General features: G+C 32.4%; 2 protein-coding genes across 24 annotated transcripts; both read right to left on the reverse strand.

Moving 5' to 3' along the window:
* Positions 1-402: 402 nt before the first annotated feature.
* On the reverse strand, positions 403-6,735 carry LOC112732461 (uncharacterized). 2 transcript variants are annotated; one of them, XM_025781193.3, is made up of 4 exons: positions 6,443-6,735; positions 5,969-6,044; positions 4,614-4,788; positions 403-4,468 (listed from the first exon to the last, which is right to left on the reverse strand). In XM_025781193.3, exons 3-4 carry the CDS (start codon positions 4,705-4,707, stop codon positions 735-737), a joined length of 3,828 nt encoding a protein of 1,275 aa, XP_025636978.1. In that variant the 5' UTR covers positions 4,708-4,788; positions 5,969-6,044; positions 6,443-6,735; the 3' UTR covers positions 403-734. The 2 variants fall into 2 exon arrangements, with proteins under 2 accessions (XP_025636978.1, XP_025636979.1); XM_025781194.3 differs by having other exon boundaries at positions 4,614-4,758; positions 6,443-6,659.
* A 6,394-nt stretch (positions 6,736-13,129) lies between these two features.
* On the reverse strand, positions 13,130-17,210 carry LOC112732462 (uncharacterized). Of its 22 annotated transcripts, none has more exons than XR_011869842.1 (9): positions 16,413-16,741; positions 15,650-15,727; positions 15,187-15,266; positions 14,817-14,995; positions 14,462-14,517; positions 14,144-14,253; positions 13,910-14,018; positions 13,534-13,590; positions 13,130-13,456 (listed from the first exon to the last, which is right to left on the reverse strand). XR_011869842.1 is itself a non-coding variant. In XM_072212196.1 (9 exons), the coding sequence occupies exons 2-9, from the start codon at positions 16,488-16,490 to the stop codon at positions 13,269-13,271; spliced, it is 888 nt and encodes a 295-aa protein (XP_072068297.1). In that variant the 5' UTR covers positions 16,491-16,503; positions 16,585-17,210; the 3' UTR covers positions 13,130-13,268. The 22 variants fall into 22 exon arrangements, 13 of the variants coding, with proteins under 13 accessions (XP_072068297.1, XP_072068299.1, XP_072068298.1 ...); XR_011869838.1 differs by lacking the exon at positions 13,534-13,590 and adding an exon at positions 13,591-13,656 and having other exon boundaries at positions 13,130-13,488; XR_011869840.1 differs by having other exon boundaries at positions 13,534-13,656.
* Positions 17,211-17,783: the final 573 nt, after the last annotated feature.

A 17,783-nucleotide genomic window follows, 5' to 3' on the forward strand; every position in this document is an offset into this window, starting at 1 on the left:
TTTGAATTTTTTTTTAATTTCGAACGATTCTTTTTACTAATTTTGGATTATTCTTTTTCATCTTGGATGTTCCTTTTTTTTGTAGGGAGTTGGATTTTTTTTTAATAGTTTTAGATATATTTTTTTTAATTTTTAATATTTTTTTTGAATGCCTCTTTTTTATTAGTTTTTGAATTTTAAAATTATCGGATATTTCTTTTTTCTTAAGTTTTGGATGTTTATTTTTATTACGTTTCGGATCTTTTGAACTTTTATATTTAAAAATTTTTTAAATGATTTTAGGTTTTTTTTTTTCCCGTCACGAATGGGGAAAACCGCGATGATCAAAGCAGATGTGCGTCGCGACGGAGGGATCGGAGGTGGTCGGTGGGAAGAGGGATTAGGAGAGCGTCAATTTTGATATTGCATGGGGAAATAATTGCATTTATTTTCTTCTTCCCATTATAGTTTCTCAATATCACTTTATTACAAGTTACAAAAAAGAGGCATAGACAAAAGACGATGACCCTCATATGACAAGTAATGATGAGGTATGTGATGATAACCAAATCATGAAGGAGATATATGCTCCTGATACAGAATGAATTAAATTATAAACACGCACATGTTTGAACTTTTAACCAAAAGAAACAAAGAATTAATTCACATGAGAAAAATTGAACTAATAACAATTCAAACCACAACACCATACCTAAATGGGACACACAAGAAGGTGCTAAAAAAGCTTTAAGGATTTAAGCCGTTCGTTGGCCTCTACCTGTCTTTGATAGAACGTCTTTGAGATAGTCATAACGGCTGCGATGATAATCAATCCACAAACAAAGCTGCCTTATGGCCTCCCTCTTCTCTTCACCCAAGTCCAACATGCCATCATCTTTCTCTTTCATCTTCTTCTCCAATTCTCCAACTGTATTCCTCAGTTGAGCCATGTTCGCTGCCAGATTCGTCTTCTCTGATTCATCCTTGCTTGCTTTTGCCTCCAGCTTCTCAATCCTCTCCCTCAAAGCTAACTCTTCTTCCTTCTTATCCCGCAGCTGCTCCAGCAATTGGTGTCTCTGTGTCTGCAATTGCTCTTTTTCCTTGTTCATCTCCCTGAAACCGTTCTTTGCAACCTGAAGCTCACGAGACATGTTGGAGATAGAGTTCTCATGATTTTTACATTTATCAGAGAATTTCCAGCACACGGTTTCTATGCCAACCGTCACGCTGTTCACACACTCTTTAACACCGGCTATGATTTCCTGAAAAGCTTCATTGTTGGCAGCAAGCTTTACTGACAAAGTAGCAATCATGTCTTCAAGAGCTTTCTGCTCTTGTTGGAACTTTTCTTCAGCTTTTCTAAAGCTCTCCTCCTTCTCACTTAGCAATTGTTCTGTGACGCGTAACTTCTGATTGGAAAGACGAAGCTTAACCTCGAGCATGCGGACATTCTCAAACATAGTGTTGATTTCATCTCCTTTCTCTTCAAGGTCTCTCTTCAGATCCTCCACTGTATGCTCCAGTTCAGCCATCATCTGATTCTTAAACTCACTGCCTTCATGGAACTCACGTTCCATTTCTTCAATCTTCTTCTCAGCAACTTCAAGGCTCACCTTGCTTTCCTTCAGCCAACCTTCGATTTGTATATAACCTTCATTTAACTTCTGATAAGCATCTTCTCGTTCTTCTAATGTTCTCTGAAGATCGGTTGACTTTCCTGCTAGCTCATTCTTTTCATTCTCTATGAGTGTAAACCTTTCTGCATGTTCTTCTTTGATTTTTCCACAGTGGAGCTCCAACTCTTCTTTTAAGCCCTGCAATGAAAGCAAGTCATTTTGCAGATTATTCACTTGGGTGGTTAAGGCAGAAGCTTCGTTCTCTTTCTCATGAAATTTTTCCTGCAAAGTGGAAAACGCAAACTTCTTTTCTGCCATTGTTGTCTCCAGCGCAGTGATTGTTCCCTTCAATCCAATAATTTCCTCTCTCAGCTCGCTGTTCTCATGATCTTTAGCTCTTGCTTGCTCTTCAAGTTCACTCTTCTGGCTGTGTATAGAATCCACCTCCAACTTCAGTCCGTCATACTGCTGTGATGACTCTTGTTTCTGATTCTCCAAGGAAACCAAATCATTTTGAAGATTGTTGATTTGCTCAGTCAAATTCATTATTTGAGCTGAACTCTCTTCCTCTACCTTACGAAGTGTGTCCTGGATGACAGAAAACGCGGATCCTCTCTCTGATGATGTTTTCTCTAATTCTGCTGTTTTGTCAAGTAGCTCCAACTTCTCTTGTCTCAAATGATCAATCTCGTGGCTGTTAGTCCTTATCAGCTCATCATCTACACTTTTCTGGTTCTTCATAGTGCTCACCTCTGATTCCAGATTCCTTATCTGCATGAGTAAATTTTCGGTGTCTTCCATAAGTTTCTCTTGTTCCAGGGTTTTTTTGTCAACCTCCTCTTTCAGATTTTGCAAGTGAATTGCATACTCTGAATTCTCTTGGACTTTTTCCACTAACTGAACTTCCAAGTCAGCTTTCTGTTGTTGTAGGGACTCCACTTCGTGCTGCAACACACTCATGTTATCAGTAATGCTTTTGACTTGAGTTGATGCTTCACTGCTCTTTGAAATTATCTGCTCTTCCAGTTCATTGTTTTTTGAATGTAATGTGCTTATGTCAGTCAGCAGATTGGTTATCTGAGATGTCAAATCTAATATTTTAGAGGATGACTCCTCCTCATTATCTTCAAGTTTCTTCTTGAGGGAAAATAGTTCCTCTTCTCTTTCTTTGGACTTCATTTCAAGTTCTGAAATCTGGCTACGTAGCCCTAAATTGTGCTCTCCTAGTTCCCTTGCTTCAGTTGTGCCCCTTTTAATTTGCTCCTCCATATCTCTTTTCTGGGTTTGATGTGATTCTAGTTCTAGTGCCAGGTTTGTGACTTGTCCCTCAAGCTCCCTAATTTTATTTGAGGATTCATTCTGATGCCCTTCATGCATCTCGGTGAGGATTGAAACTTCCCTTTCCTTCTCATCATGTTTCTCCTTTAACTGACTCAACTCATCTACAAGTTCTTGAATTCTTCTGTGAGAAAGCTGAACCTCATCAGAAGCCTGTGAAATTGTCAATTTCAATGATTCAGTTTCTTCCTCACTGACTCTCAGGTTGTTGTTGACCTTTGTCATTTCCTCATCTGCATGCTCTAACTGCTGTTTTAGAATGGAAATTTCCCCTGTCATAACTTGTAATTCTTTCTCAAGCAAGAATTTCTCATCCTTCAGTTGATCAACTGTCGTTCTCAGGTCATCCGTAATCTTCTTTTCCTCGACAATCTGCTGGATAGCTGTGTCCTTCTCCAGTGTCAAACTATCTTTTTCTGTCTTCAAGTCCTCCAATCTTTGACTCAGCTCAGCTTCTGTCTTACCAGCAACATTCAGTTGATTTTTTAGTTCAGCATTCTCATCCAAAAGTTTTGATCTTTGAGTACTCGATGCTTCAGCATCGGTTTTCAAATCCATGTTTATTTTGTCTACTTCTTCTATTTTGCTCAATGCTGCAACATGTTCCTCCTTTAACTGACTCAATTCGTCTACAAGTTCTTGAATTCTTCTGTGAGAAAGCTGGACCTCATCAGAAGCCTGTGAAAGTTTCAATTTCAATGATTCATTTTCTTCCTGAGTTTCTCTCAGGTTGTTGTTGACCTTTGTCATTTCCTCATCTGCATGCTCTAACTGCTGTTTTAGAATGAAAATTTCCCCTGTCACGACTTGTAATTCTTTCTCAAGAGAGAATTTCGCATCCTTCAGTTGATCAACTGTGGTTCTCAGGTCATCTGTAATCTTCTTTTCCTCAACAATCTGCTGGATAGCTGTCTCCTTCGCCGATGTCAAACTATCTTTTTCTGTCTTCAAGTCCTCCAATCTTTGACTCAGGTCAGCTTCTGTCTTACCAGCAACGTCCAGTTGATTTTTTAGTTCAGCATTTTCATCCAAAAGTTTTGATCTTTGAATACTCGATGCTTCAGCATCAGATTTCAAATCCATGTTTATTTTCTCTGCTTCTTCTATCTTGCTCAATGCTGCAACATATTTCGAGTTAAGATCCTCCTTCTCTTCATGAGTACTTGTCAACCTCCGGTTTAATTCAGCAACTTCCACACTAGCCATTTCAAGTTCTTGCTTTAAGCCTTCAATTATCTTTTGAAAGTCACTTTCCAGCTGTCCATTTTTTCTGACTTTGTCTCTTGAAGAATAATCTGAATCTGAGTCTGAACTGGACGATGAGCTCTCATTTTCTCCTTGCTTGCCATGAATCTTTTTCCTTAACTCACCTGTCAAATGATCATATCGTGCATAGAGCGATTGGTACTGATTGTGGAAATCCTCAATCAGTTCAACAAGTGGTTCCTTCTTAGATTGCTCTAAAGGGGGGCCATCCTCTTCAAGGTTGTCATCTTTAATAAGTTTCAATATCCTTTTCACTTTGTCATCAATTTCTGTAGGAAAAAAAAGAGCAGCAAAACACGAAATCATTTGTTTAATCATTACAAGGTGATTGATAAGTCGTGGAAAATTATTTATCATTATCATTGTGATGTCATGGTGGCAGCTGAGCTTTTAATCTTGGGATAGAAATTGTACCTGTTTTAGCTCCCTGCAGTTGCTCTTCTTTCTCAGGGTCAACATGACTTCCAAACAAAGATTTTATAGACTCTCTAAAGCGATGTTTCACCATCTTCTCTATGGATCTTCAACTTATCAGCAATCACGCACGCATCAACATAATCTGCTCCCCATGATCCCAAAAAGTCAGGAACTGAAAAAATTAACACTTTTTTTAGCACTATTTTCTTCATCCTTAAATTTGCAGGTAATTACCATCTGTAAGGAATTTCTAAGTACACATCATTAACAAGATTAACGCAGATTATCGCTACTATTTTATTCTAAGGGGGGGGGGGGAGGAGAAAAAGTTACGTATAGCAACTAAAAAATGTAGAAAGTATTGTCGAAAATTGTGGTTTATTATTGCTGTCATTACAGAAAGAGTACATATTCTTTTCTGGTCGGTCTGAGCTTTCATCAGCGCTTTTCCATAAAGAAATTTGTAGTCCGTATAGTTTATATGTCATCAAAGAAGATGGTGGAAAGCAATAGTAGATGTGTGCCACACAAATGGGATTTATTAATCGATTTGATATGATATTATTATATATAGCCGTCAGGAAAATGCAAAGGCAACACTTTTTAACGAGAGATAAATGATCATAAAATATGGGGAATGATTATAACGGTGTCTCATCGCAACAAGGACATAGTACATACAATTTCGTAGAACTCGAATCAATCCAGTAACAAAATCAATATTCCGTTCCACTATTGAAATCGAGGGTAATTACTAATCATGAGAATAATTGGCCGTATAGTGATGTAAAAATAGAGAAACAAAGGAAAGGGATACGTGAAAAAGATATCTGGATTCTCCATTGATAAGTGAAGAAAGATGCAATTGTCATCATCAATTAACCAATACTTGATTCTCTCAGCTTTTCGGAGATTGCAATAAACGTACCGTCAAACCACCATTTTACGCTATCAGGATTAAAATTCAATTATTGAATGCGGAATAATTAAACTAAGCATAAATAATTAACTCAAGAAAATTATTAAAATTATAGAGAAGGAAACAGAGACACTTGAAGTAGGCGCCAAGAACTAACAATCGTGCGCCACGTCAACAACCCCGGGAATCTTCGCCAGAAGCTGAGTCGGATTCAGATGAGAGAGTATGAGACAGCTCACGAACAACCGGGATCATGCCTCGGGTTTTTTTTTTTTTTTGGTAACAATTTTTTTTGTCATTATTTAACAACAAAAACGAAATACCTTTGTAAATTGTAGATTTGTAATTTACCGAAAGATGACCGGATAAAACAAGAAATGATAATTGCAAATCTTAATCTCTAAATCACAATTTCGACAAATAAGTTAGGTACCTGAGGTACAGGGTCAGTATTCTTTCTACTCTTGAGAATCGTCTTGTTGAACTCCTCAAATGCAAAACTGCAGCAGCTGAAAGTGAAAGAAAAGTATTCAGAGCTAATTGATCTTGGACCTGTATTTGCAGCTTTAGAAGTAATACGATCAAATTCAATGAATTCATATATCACTAACAGCAAGAGTTCTTTCTTAGTTCTGACTAAGAAAAAAGATATACTAAGAGCAGAATTTTCAACGATCGTCATCATATAGAAAAGGAAAATCGATAGCAAAGTAAACTATTCGGATTGTTCAGGGAGAATTACAGGAAGAACAAGTAAAGATGAGAAAACGAGAGAAGTAAATTGAAGCATGCATGATATCAGTCTTAGAGCATAGGAAGTTGATCGGATCGAATCCGAAAGCTGAAACGATTCGGGAGAACCACGCAGAATCAGAAAGAAGAAAGGAACAACAGAAGGAATACCTACCTGTGAAAGACGAAGAGAGGATGAAGCAGAGAATCGATGCTTAGAAAGAATCGAAAAGAAAGGAAGAGGAGTGAATGAGTGAGAACGTTCTTCAATTAATGCGAGAGAGAGAGAGACAGGGAGGCTAAGCTTGAGTTTTATTTTCTGACACATGATGAATGAATAAATAAATAAATAAATGAAAAAAAAATAGTGGCATGAAAAGTGGCTTTGTTTGGATTAGAGCGCTGAAAAGGAACGCCAGCATTTTGCACCTTCAAATTTCGGGGATGGAATCTTTGGAATGTATTTTCAGATGTATGTCCCTCTCGTTCTATTTTTATTACATGCACTGCCACGCGATTTCTCGCGCCTCATTAGGCTGGCCACTTCTGTCCTGTTTCGTGCGAGAGAATCCAATCAGACTCCAATCACACTATTGGCCTCTTGGATTATTACTGTCTACTGTTGCCAAGAAAGGTTACAGAAACTTTTAGTAAATAAATAACACGTACCCAAAAGATTCTAGGTGTTAACGGTTAACCATTTAAAGAATTGTTTACGATTCATAAGATATGGTAGCGTTATCGATTAGATACGTAATTAACCATACCATACAAATGTAATGGAATTAATTAAGATTATAACTCGTATACAATTTAACAGTTCTGTTATATATCTAAGTGTGTATTTAAATAAAAGTAATTTTATAAAATTAATTTTGAGTAAAAATAAATTTATATTAACATAATTTATATTTAATAATTTTATATTAAAATTAATTTTAATAAAATAAATATTATTTAAATAATATCAGTTAAAATTATTTTTAAATAAATAATTATTAAAAAATATAATATTAAATTATAATATTATTTTTTTAAATATATTTAATTTTTTTTATATTTTTTTAGTATGGTTTTTATATAATATTTTTTTAGTATTCTATTTTAGTATATTATAATTTTTTATTATTATAATAAAATTTAATATTTATTTATTAAATTAAAAATAATATATAAAAATTGATAAAATATATTTTATATTAAAAAAATAATATATAAATAAATTAATAATTTTTTTTAGTATTTTTTATAAATATTCTTAGTAATATTATTTTTATTACTATTTTGGATTCAGCTTTTTATTATTACTTATAGTTAATTTTTATTTAATTTATCATTTCTAATAAGAAGAATAATACATATTACAAAAATTAGAATAATAAACCGTGCACAAGAATTACAATAATAAATTTTATCATGTCAAATAAAAAAATATTCTATAATTTTTTTAGTACCTTTAGTATTTTTTATTTAGTATTATTTTGGATTACAAATTTTTATTATTTATGACTCTATTGTGATGTATGATCAGTTTTTTATTTACTTTATTTTTTTAATAGGATCACTAATTCATATTACAATAAAATTACAATAAGAAATTCAATAAAAAATAAAAAATTAAAATATGAAAGAGAGTACTAAAATAATAAAAAATAATTAAAATATTTACGTCTAGAAGTGGTTGCAACAAATCTAAAAATTCTTATTGAGAAAACTATTAAAACCAACAAGGACTAGAAAAATCAAATATAAACGCATGTTAAGTGAACGCAGAAGTTACTTCAAGTGAACGAGCGTATTTAGGATGAAAAATCAACATCTGCTTTCAGAGTAGAAAAAGTTACCAAATACAAAAAGACAGTGTTCAAAAGATTTAAATGCACTAAAATTTTTACACTAAAATTTTGCTACAAAGACATAAAAATCTCTTCTTTAATACTACATTTTTTTACTTCTTATTATTTTTCTTTCTATCTATCTTTCTTTTGTTCTGTTGAACTTAGTTCTTTGTTTAGAAGCATTGCTTCTCATATTAGATTTAAATGAATATGTCTATACTATATTACAATCATATTTAGTTGAATGAATGAAGGTTCTTACTTATTGGATTGAATTCTTAGTAGAAACAAAAATAGCACCGAAAGAGAATCAATAATGTCATTTACCAATAAAAAGGAGACGACGTATCTGATATATAAAATAACACATAAAATTTTAAACAATAATACCGAAATGTCTTCACTCTAAAATCAAAATGTTTTCACTTTAATACCGAAATTTTCAACAAAATAATATGATAAAATTAAGAACTTATTTCATGAAGACTTGAGTTGTATATTCACAAATTTTAATAAGAAAAGAGAATAAGTAAAAAAATTTGTAGATAACGCAGCGAAATTAAGTAGAACAAGTACAAAAATTCGAAAGAGAATAGAACAGTAGTATTTACGTATAAGAAGAAGACGTATTTGATATATAAAACAACAAATAAATTTCTAAAGAATAACACTAAAATATTTTCACTCTAACATCGAAATTTTCAACTAAATGATATGATAGAACTAAGAATTTATTTCATGAAGACTTGACTTGCAGAGTCATAAATTTTGATAGAAAAAAATACGTGAATAAATTTGTAAATAACACAGCAAAAATAAGCATAACAAATGCAAAAATTAGATAAAGAATAAACAATATTATTTTTGTATAAGATGAAGATGAAGAAGGAAAAGGAGGAAAAAAAAGGGAAGAAAAATTCAAATAAAAAAAAAAGAAGGAGTATGAGGTGGTAGTAGTGATGATAGTGACGATAATGACAATAACAACAAAAAAAAGATGAAAAAAAGAAAAAATGAAAAAAAAAAGTAATAGCAGAAAATAGGTAAGAGCATGCGTGTAAAATATAAAACTCGTTTGGTTGAATTTAATTAACTATTTTATTTAATCGGGGAGTTTTTCTCATAACTTAACTAGGATGATTTAGATTTTAAATAATAGAAATAACAAAATATATATTGTCTAGATTATATGTAATAAAATATATTTTAGGAAAAAAAATATTGTGCCAACCCTTCTCGTATTTTTCTTATGCTTGTATAGATAAATTTAAGAAAATATTCATTCAAATGAAAAAAAAAAAGGAGTATGAGATGGTAGTAGTAATGATAGTGACGATAATGACAATAACAAAAGAAAAAAGATGAAAAAAAGAAAAAAAATAATAGCAGAAAATAGGTAAGAGCATGCGTGTAAAATATAAAACTCGTTAATCATTTGGTTGAATTTAATTAACTATTTTATTTCATCGGGGAGTTTTTCTCATAACTTAATTAGGATGATTTAGATTTTAAATAATAGAAATAACAAAATATATATATTGTCTAGATTATATGTAATAAAATATATTTTAGGAAAAAAAATATTGTGCCCTCGTATTTATTTTTCTTATGCTTGTATAGATAAATTTAAGAAAATATTCATTGTAATTAAGAATCAGTCACCATAATAAATTATTGCCTATTTAAGATATATTATTATTATTGTGATTATTATTATAATTAAATTTTGTAAATCTATATTATACTTAACAGCATAATCTTTACAGCAGGCTATTATTTACGTGTCATTTCGATGCTTTATTATTTATTTTTATTCTTCGTTTGAATTATTCTTTACATTCAATCAATTTTAACATTTAAGTTCATCCAAATGATTTAGAGTCACGCGCTTCTTTTCCTCATTTTTTCTCTCTCCTGGCACTTCTTTTTCTTCTTCTTCTTCTTTCAAATTCACGCATGCATGTCTTCTTTGTTATCACCAACAACACCACCTCTTCTTCCTTCTTTTCTCATTTGAATTTTTTTTCCTTCTTTTTTCTTTTCCTCCTCCATCATCATTATCATCATAATCATCATCGTTATCGTTATCATTATCTTCTTCTTATACATATTGTCGTTATCGTTGTCGTCGTTATTATTATTATTATTGTTATTGTTGAATTTTTGCCATGTCGATGATATTGTCTGATCCAAAATTGATTCTCGATGTGTTTTTGTTCATGATTCAGTCTTATTTGTGTGATTGTTTTTTAACTGAGTTAATTGTGTCACAATTGTTATGTAATTTCGGTTTATTTTTGAGTTAATTGTTTTGCAATCCATTATGTAATTTCGGTTCATTTCTGAGTAAATTAAGGTGCATTTGGACTCGTTATCCTACACAATTCAAAACTCTTTCTCCGCTTTCTCCTCATCTTCTATCGCTTCTTTTTCTTTTTCATCTTTTTCTTTTTCATCTTTTTCTTCTTCATCTTCACCTTCATATTTCATTTTCTCAAAATTCTTTTCGATTTATTCTCTTAAGAGGAATAAAACCAAGAAAAAGAGAAGGAAATATCAAATAAAAAAGAAGAAGAAACATATTAATGACGTTGTCTAATCCAAAATTGATTTTGGATGTGTTTTTGTTCATGATTTAGTCTTGTTTGTGTGCTTGTTTTCGAACTGAGTTTATGTGTCACGATCATTATGGTAAATTTCGGTTCATTTCTGAGTTAATTGTGTTGCAATTGTAATGTAATTTCGGTTCATTTTGGAGTTAATTGTGTTGGAATCCATTATGTACTTTCGGTTCATTTCTGAATTAATTCTGTCACAGTCATTATATAATTTCGGTTCCTTTCTGAGTGAATTGAGGTGCATTTGGACTCGTTGTCCTGCACAATTCAAAACTCTTTCTCCTCTTCCTCCTCATCTTCTACTGCTTCTTCATCTTCTTTTTCTTATTTTATTTTCTCAAAATTCTTCTTGATTTACTCAAATTTAACACAATTTCTGAGTTCTGGAGATCCTTTACCATTGTTCTCTACTTTTCTTTCTTTTTGAGTTAATTGTGTCACAATCACTATGTAATTCCGGTTTATTTTTGAGTTAATTGTGTCGCAATTGTTATATAATTTCAGTTCATTTCTGAGTTAATTGTGTCACAATTATTATATAATTTCTTTCTTTTTGAGTTAATTGTGTCACAATCATTATGTAATTTTGATTCATTTCTGAGTTAATTGTGTCGCAATCAATTAGGTGATTTCGGTTCATTTCTGAGTTAATTGTGTCACAATTATTATATAATTTTGGTTCATTTCTAAGTGAAATAAGCTGCATTTGAACTCGTTGTCCTACACGATTAAAAACTCTTTCTCCTCATCTTTTACTGCTTCTTCTTCTTCTTTTTCATCTTTTTCTTCTTTATTTTCTCCTTCTTATTTTATTTTCTCAAAATTCTTCTTGATTTACTCAAATTTAACACGATTTTTGAGTTCTGCAGATTCTTTACCATTGTTCTCTGCTTCTCTTTCTTTTTGAGTTAATTGTGTCGCAATCATTATATAATTTCGATTCATTTTTGAGTGAATTAAATTGTATTTGAACTCGTTGTTCTGCTCAATTCAAAATTATTTCTCCTCACCTTCTACTGCAATAACAGCAGCAACAAAAGAATGATGATGAGGAGAAAACACGCAAAGAAAAAGGAGGAGGAGGAGGAGGAGGAGGAGGAGGAGGAGGAGGAGGAAGAAGAAGAAGATAACGACGACAATAACGTAAAGCCCCGTGAACGTAAATGACTTGTTTGGAAGTGTGCGTGTAATCACGCTCTTTTTAATGAGAGTGATTTTTGTTGATGTGTAGCAGATTTGTTTTCGTTATGCATTTATCTATCCATTCTACGTTTTATTAATATGGTCAATAAAGCCGCATTTGTTTACGGACACGAAATATTAAGATAAAGATAAAGAGACACAAAATTATATTTGATAGATAAGATATGAATAAAGATATTATGTTCTGAGATACTGAATTTGTATAATTTGTGTTCATTCTGATAAAAATGATATAGAAATGCTAACAAGAGACACAGCTTATTTTTTATGTTTTATTATTTTTGTTAATTTTTTATAATTATATTTATTATTATATTTTTCTTCTCAAATTTTTTGAATGAAAATAACTGAAAATAAATTAGCTTTTTATAATTTGTTCTAGTTTACCACTAAATAAAATACAATAATACTCATTTTTGTATTTTTTTTATCCTTTGTATCTTATTTTTATTATTAAATTGATAAATTTTTTATTTTTTTAGCGTGTTTGAAAAATTTCTAATAGTAAAAATAAAAGTACTAAAAAAATAAAAAATAAAACATCTTTTTTTAGAAGTTACAATTTACATCTTTTTTTAAAAGATTTTTTTCCTTAAAAAATGTTTCACATGATAAATCACAACGAAAAAATGGCTTAATACAGACAGATTTACAGACAGATTTAGTCTATATTACAGACGAATTTTTGGTTACCGACAGATTTTGTCCCTCTGGAAAAGCCTCGTCGAAAATTATTTTACCAATGAATTTTTTCCATCGAAAAATTACGGACGGATTTTTAAAAAATTACGAACGGATTTTTACCAGTTACCGACGGATTTTCCCTCTGTAAATTCTCCATCCATTTCCCGAATACGACGAACTTTCTGACGGATTTTCCGTTGGTAATTACAGACAGATTTTTCGTCTGTAATTACAGACGGATTTTCCCGCAAATTTTCTGTCTGTAATTTGAACCTTGAAAAATTATCTCACACTCTGATTACAGACAGAAAATCCGTCTGTAAATCCGTCACTAAGCTAAAATAGAATTTTTTTTATTTTTTCAATTACAAAATAAACTTGTTTTCATACAAAATAAATATAAATTTAATACAAATTTGTATCTAATTTGTATTCGAATATTTATAATATTACAAAAAATAAACAAATTCATCGTATTATAAAACTAAAAGAAAATTATTATAAACAAGCAAGTCAATATAATTCAAAACATAAACAAAGTGTATTATCAACTATAATCCTCAGTATATTGTTCAACCATACTAAATTTTACACAAACATATATTACAGAAAGATTAACTGAATTCTTTCTCAAAAAATGGACATGAATCAGCATCCATCAGCCATATGTGCATGAATTCTTCTTGAACCTGATAGGTTTTGATTCAGAAGAGTTGATCACCAAAGGGAAAGTAATTTCCTTATGGTGCTTTGTTCTTACTAGTTTCTCCACCACATTCCCTCTTGAACGAATCTCAAGGTCCATAGCATCCTTATTCCCATTAGATTCCTCAACAGCAGCTTCTTCTGAATCACATCCACTTCTGTTGGATTAGAATCTAGTTCATTGTAAACAGAATCATTAAATTCTAATTTTGACATGCCTTTCTCCATGGAAATTGATTATGAATATACTGATGAGGGCAAGAGACACCAGTCACCTAATTGCCAATTTGCATGAGCAAAATAGGACAACAATTTTAAGTTCTTTGGACTTTGCTCTTCATCTGGTGTAGTATAACTAATAGAAGATTAGTGTAATAGAATCAGCTATGAAGTTATAACAAAAAGAGAAACTCCACAATAACAATACAATTTTGATGAATTGCATTTGACTAAGCAGTGATGGCAGGGATGGCAGTCGACAGAGTTTCCTATTCCTACTGATATTTCTCAAGGCAGTGATGGCAGTCGACAAAGTTAGCAAACACTAAATAAAGCAAATTAAAACCAAAGCATTACAAACATCTATGAGATTACCTATAGCCAGAAACCAATATCTTGAGTGAGTGTGCTTGGAGCTATGCATAAATGCTATTACTGGAATAGCTAGAGGAAGAGTCAACTGGAATATCATGCAATATAATTTCTGCAACCAACTAGAAGACAGAATTCAGACGAAAACTGGGATACTGTTTCAGCACCTTGACTTGAAGAATGAATTCAAATACAGAAACATCAATTTTAAAGTATGTAAGGAAAAGAAGAACTAACCGTTCATAAACTACACAAAGAAAGGCAGGAAAAATGAGCGCAAACAGGCAAAACAACCCGATCCTCTGGCCAAATCTCTCAACAACCAATGCATAAAAAGTGAAGAAAGACTGCAAGAAAAAGATTTGATTTTTTTTGGGGGGGGGGGGGGGGGGAGATAGATAAAAGTGAAAGGTTTGAATAAGGGCAAGAAAAAGTGAAGGTTAAATAGAGAGAGGATATGGTATCTTTACAAGAAAGAAAAAGATTAAATGCCAAACTAACATATATATAATCTTGGTGTGTGGGTGATTTTGAATAGTTTCATGATGCATATACCTGATGGATATCTCCCATGAAATGAGAAAGGAATAGAAGAGCTTGAGTGAGGTTATCTGATAAATAATTCATACCATATCAGTAAAATGTTTAGAACAATGATGCATATGGTAGGCTATATAGATCCCAAGATGAATATTCACTGAAGAAAGAACATAAGAAATCTGTCACATGCAAAAAGAAAAGGGGGTTTCTTTTGGTACGGAAGTGGAAGGCACTAGAGAATTGACCTTATAATAATTGTCGACTATAACTTTTCTTTTTCATTTAACTTCATTTGCTGATGTCACTTTCAGTGCATGTAAATTAATCTAAACATTTATAAACTAAAAAGGGGGTTGTATAGAGTGCATACTATAAGACATGTCAGAGCCTTCAGCAGCAAAAACAAAAATAAGCGTTGAGAAGAATTCTGCAAATGCTGCTCTAATTGCATCAGGCTGAGCAACCTCTCTAGGAGACCCAATTGCAATTCTTTGGACTGCCATCAATTCATGTGGGAACAACGAAGGATCCACATCCTCTTCTGCCCAACTATGGCACAGAATGAGAAAAAGATAATGTTAATACAGCTCAATTTTAACATATGATGCAATCTTACTCCAGTTAAGTTAATTAATCAAAACCAGTTTCAAAGTTTTATATTCTGTTTTTGTTCAATGATTGAAGTTTTACACTAGGAAAAAGCTAGATACAGATAGAGAGAGAGAGAGAGAGTAGCATACCCAGAAACACCATCAGCAATAGCAAGAACTCCCCCATTATAGTTGCTGACAAGCAAAGCATCTTCCCCACCTCTATCAACCTTAAGAAAAAGAACAGGACTTCAGAAAGTGAGAGGGACATGGGAAATGATAGAATAAATTCCATCTAATGCCACCATCTTGTGTTGGTTTTCTTCCCTTTAATTTGGGAGGAATAAGATTCAATGCAAAATGCTAATTTCTTTCCCCCCAACAAAATTAGTATATTCCATTGCTATATCAAAAAAATAGAATGAAAAATTACTCCATTTTAATAACAAAAATATCAAAACAATGGAACAGAACAATTATATGATTATACCACTCTACTCCATTCCATTCCCTTGCTTTCCTCTCCATCTTATTTCATTCTATTAGCTTCCATTAATTACCAATCCAAACATAAATATGACATGGGTTTATCAGAATTTAGCACTCTTAGTACCTTGTCTGAATGAGGAAGGAGGCAAGACCCAACAAAAAATGAACAAAGAAACCTTTGTTTAAGAAAGGCCCAACAAGTCTAAAACCATGAAAGAGAATCAGATAAGATATAGTTTGGTCAGTAGCTGACCGAATTGCAGGGTTGAGCTCATAAGTAGAAGAAGAAGAACAAGGAAGCAACAGTCTTTCCTTCTTTTTGGCAGTTTCATCAATACCACCAGATATAGAAGAATGAAGGAGTGGTTGAGAGTGAAGAATGATTTCAGCCCTCAATATGGGAATTGCCATTGCTTCTTTCTTCCTCTCCTTCACACACTGCCACTGCCATGAATTGTGAAAATGAACGTTTATCGCTTACGATAAAAGAAACAAAATTACAAAGTATGATATAAATGTTAAACAAAATTACAAAGTATGAATGTTTATCCATATTGAAGAACTACTAAACTAAACAATCAAGAAATTTTTCTTGGTCTCGTTAGGAACCTGAGCAAGGGAGGCAGCACTTCAATTGCTTAATTAAACTACTAAACTAAACAAAGTATGAATGCTTATCCTTAATTGATCTGATCATCACTTCAATTATCTCCTTCTTACCATATTTGCTACCACTCCTCCTTCAAAATTCTCTTTGTTTCTTCTCTAATGTAAACAAATCATTTTATCCTTCAAATTTTAGGGACATACATAACTCTGTTCTGGTTTTAAGATTTTTGCTAATTATTAAAAAGAAAAAAGAAAAGAAAGAATTGCTTGTTTGTCACCTGATCTGGAAAGGCTGAATGGAAAACCAATTCTTTCTGAATGGTGGCATGTCCCATCACCAGCACCATCCAATTCATCAGTTTGAAACCGCTTCAATGCAAACAACATGGCTTCATCATCATTCATCAACAAAATAATGTTGTAAATTGCTCACCTGAGAATAATAATCACCAAAACCAAGATTCCTTCTACAACAACAACAACAACATCGATCGTAACAACCTTCAATTTGACTCCTCAGCTTTTTGCTCAATGGTTTCATCTCCATCAACAGCAGCACCGAATTTCAACATGATCCAAAACGACAATAGTTTCGTCATAAGAGAACTCATCGGAAAATTAGGAACAATTGGAGGAAGCTCCGCTGAGATCTCGCCACATTCTCGTCATAAGAGAACTCATCAGAAAATTAGGAACAAAGAAAATGGAATCGAGAAAAAGAAAAGGCTTACAGCGACGATGTCAGGGTCACACCAGGGAAGCTGGTCTTTGCCGGAGAAGAAGTTACCAACGGAGTCAGCTATCATTCCGAGCTTCGCCATTCAACAATAACCACCGAGTTGAGCTGAGTTTCACGAATCGCTGCAGACGCGACGAGAGCGGTGGCGGAGGGAGCCCGTGCGACGCAAGGGATGACAGAGAGAGATCCTGCAACGCGAGCGGCGGCGACAGCGGAGGAAGAAGCTGGTGCGACGGAGAGAAGAAGCAACTTGGTGACGGAGAGAGGAACAAGCTCATTTAATTTGTGTGGAGTGTGAATGGAGCTCAATAGGCTGGTGATAAAATTAGGGAAACTCAATATTTTCGACGAAAAATTTTAAATTATAGACGGATTTTTTGCTTGTAATAATTCAATAAAACGCAGCGTTTTTGTTCATTTAATTATAGATAGATTTTTCGTATGTACTATTTCTCACAAAAAAAATTAATTTTTTCGACAAAATTATCGACGAATTTTCTTTTCCGTCTGTAATTTATGCTAATTCATTTTTTTTGTTTTCCGACAAAAAATTTCTCTAAAATTCCGTCTGTATTTCCATGGGATAAAATCCGTCGGAAATATCCGTCTATAATAACAAATTTTCTAGTAGTGAACGAACAAAAAGTACTTTTATTTTATTTTATCCAAACATAATTAATAAATAAAAAAAAATCTTTTTACATAAAATATCCAAATATAAAATTACTTTTATTTTTATAAAAGATCTTTTAAAAAATATCATTTAAAAAAAATTCAAAAATAACACCTAAACAAATCCAATATCTTATCTTATTTATTTTCAAATATCTTGTCTTATCTCTCTTCAGAACTAAACGCAATCTAAAATATTAAATGTTCTCTAAGTCCTTTCAAGCAACTATTGTCAATT

Source organism: Arachis hypogaea, chromosome 13 (genome assembly GCF_003086295.3).
Source record: "Arachis hypogaea cultivar Tifrunner chromosome 13, arahy.Tifrunner.gnm2.J5K5, whole genome shotgun sequence".
NCBI lineage: Eukaryota > Viridiplantae > Streptophyta > Magnoliopsida > Fabales > Fabaceae > Arachis > Arachis hypogaea.

Coding starts and splice junctions, on each gene's coding strand:
- LOC112732461 (XM_025781193.3), bottom strand. CDS start 4,707: ATGGTGAAACATCGCTTTAGAGAGTCTATAAAATCTTTGTTTGGAAGT. Junction 4,469..4,613: donor ACTGCAGGGAGCTAAAACAG/GTACAATTTCTA, acceptor TTTTTCCTACAG/AAATTGATGACAAAGTGAAA.
- LOC112732462 (XM_072212196.1), bottom strand. CDS start 16,490: ATGAATTGGATGGTGCTGGTGATGGGACATGCCACCATTCAGAAAGAA. Junction 15,728..16,412: donor ATTCAGCCTTTCCAGATCAG/GTGACAAACAAG, acceptor TCATGGTTTTAG/ACTTGTTGGGCCTTTCTTAA. Junction 14,254..14,461: donor TCATGGGAGATATCCATCAG/GTATATGCATCA, acceptor TTTTTCTTGCAG/TCTTTCTTCACTTTTTATGC.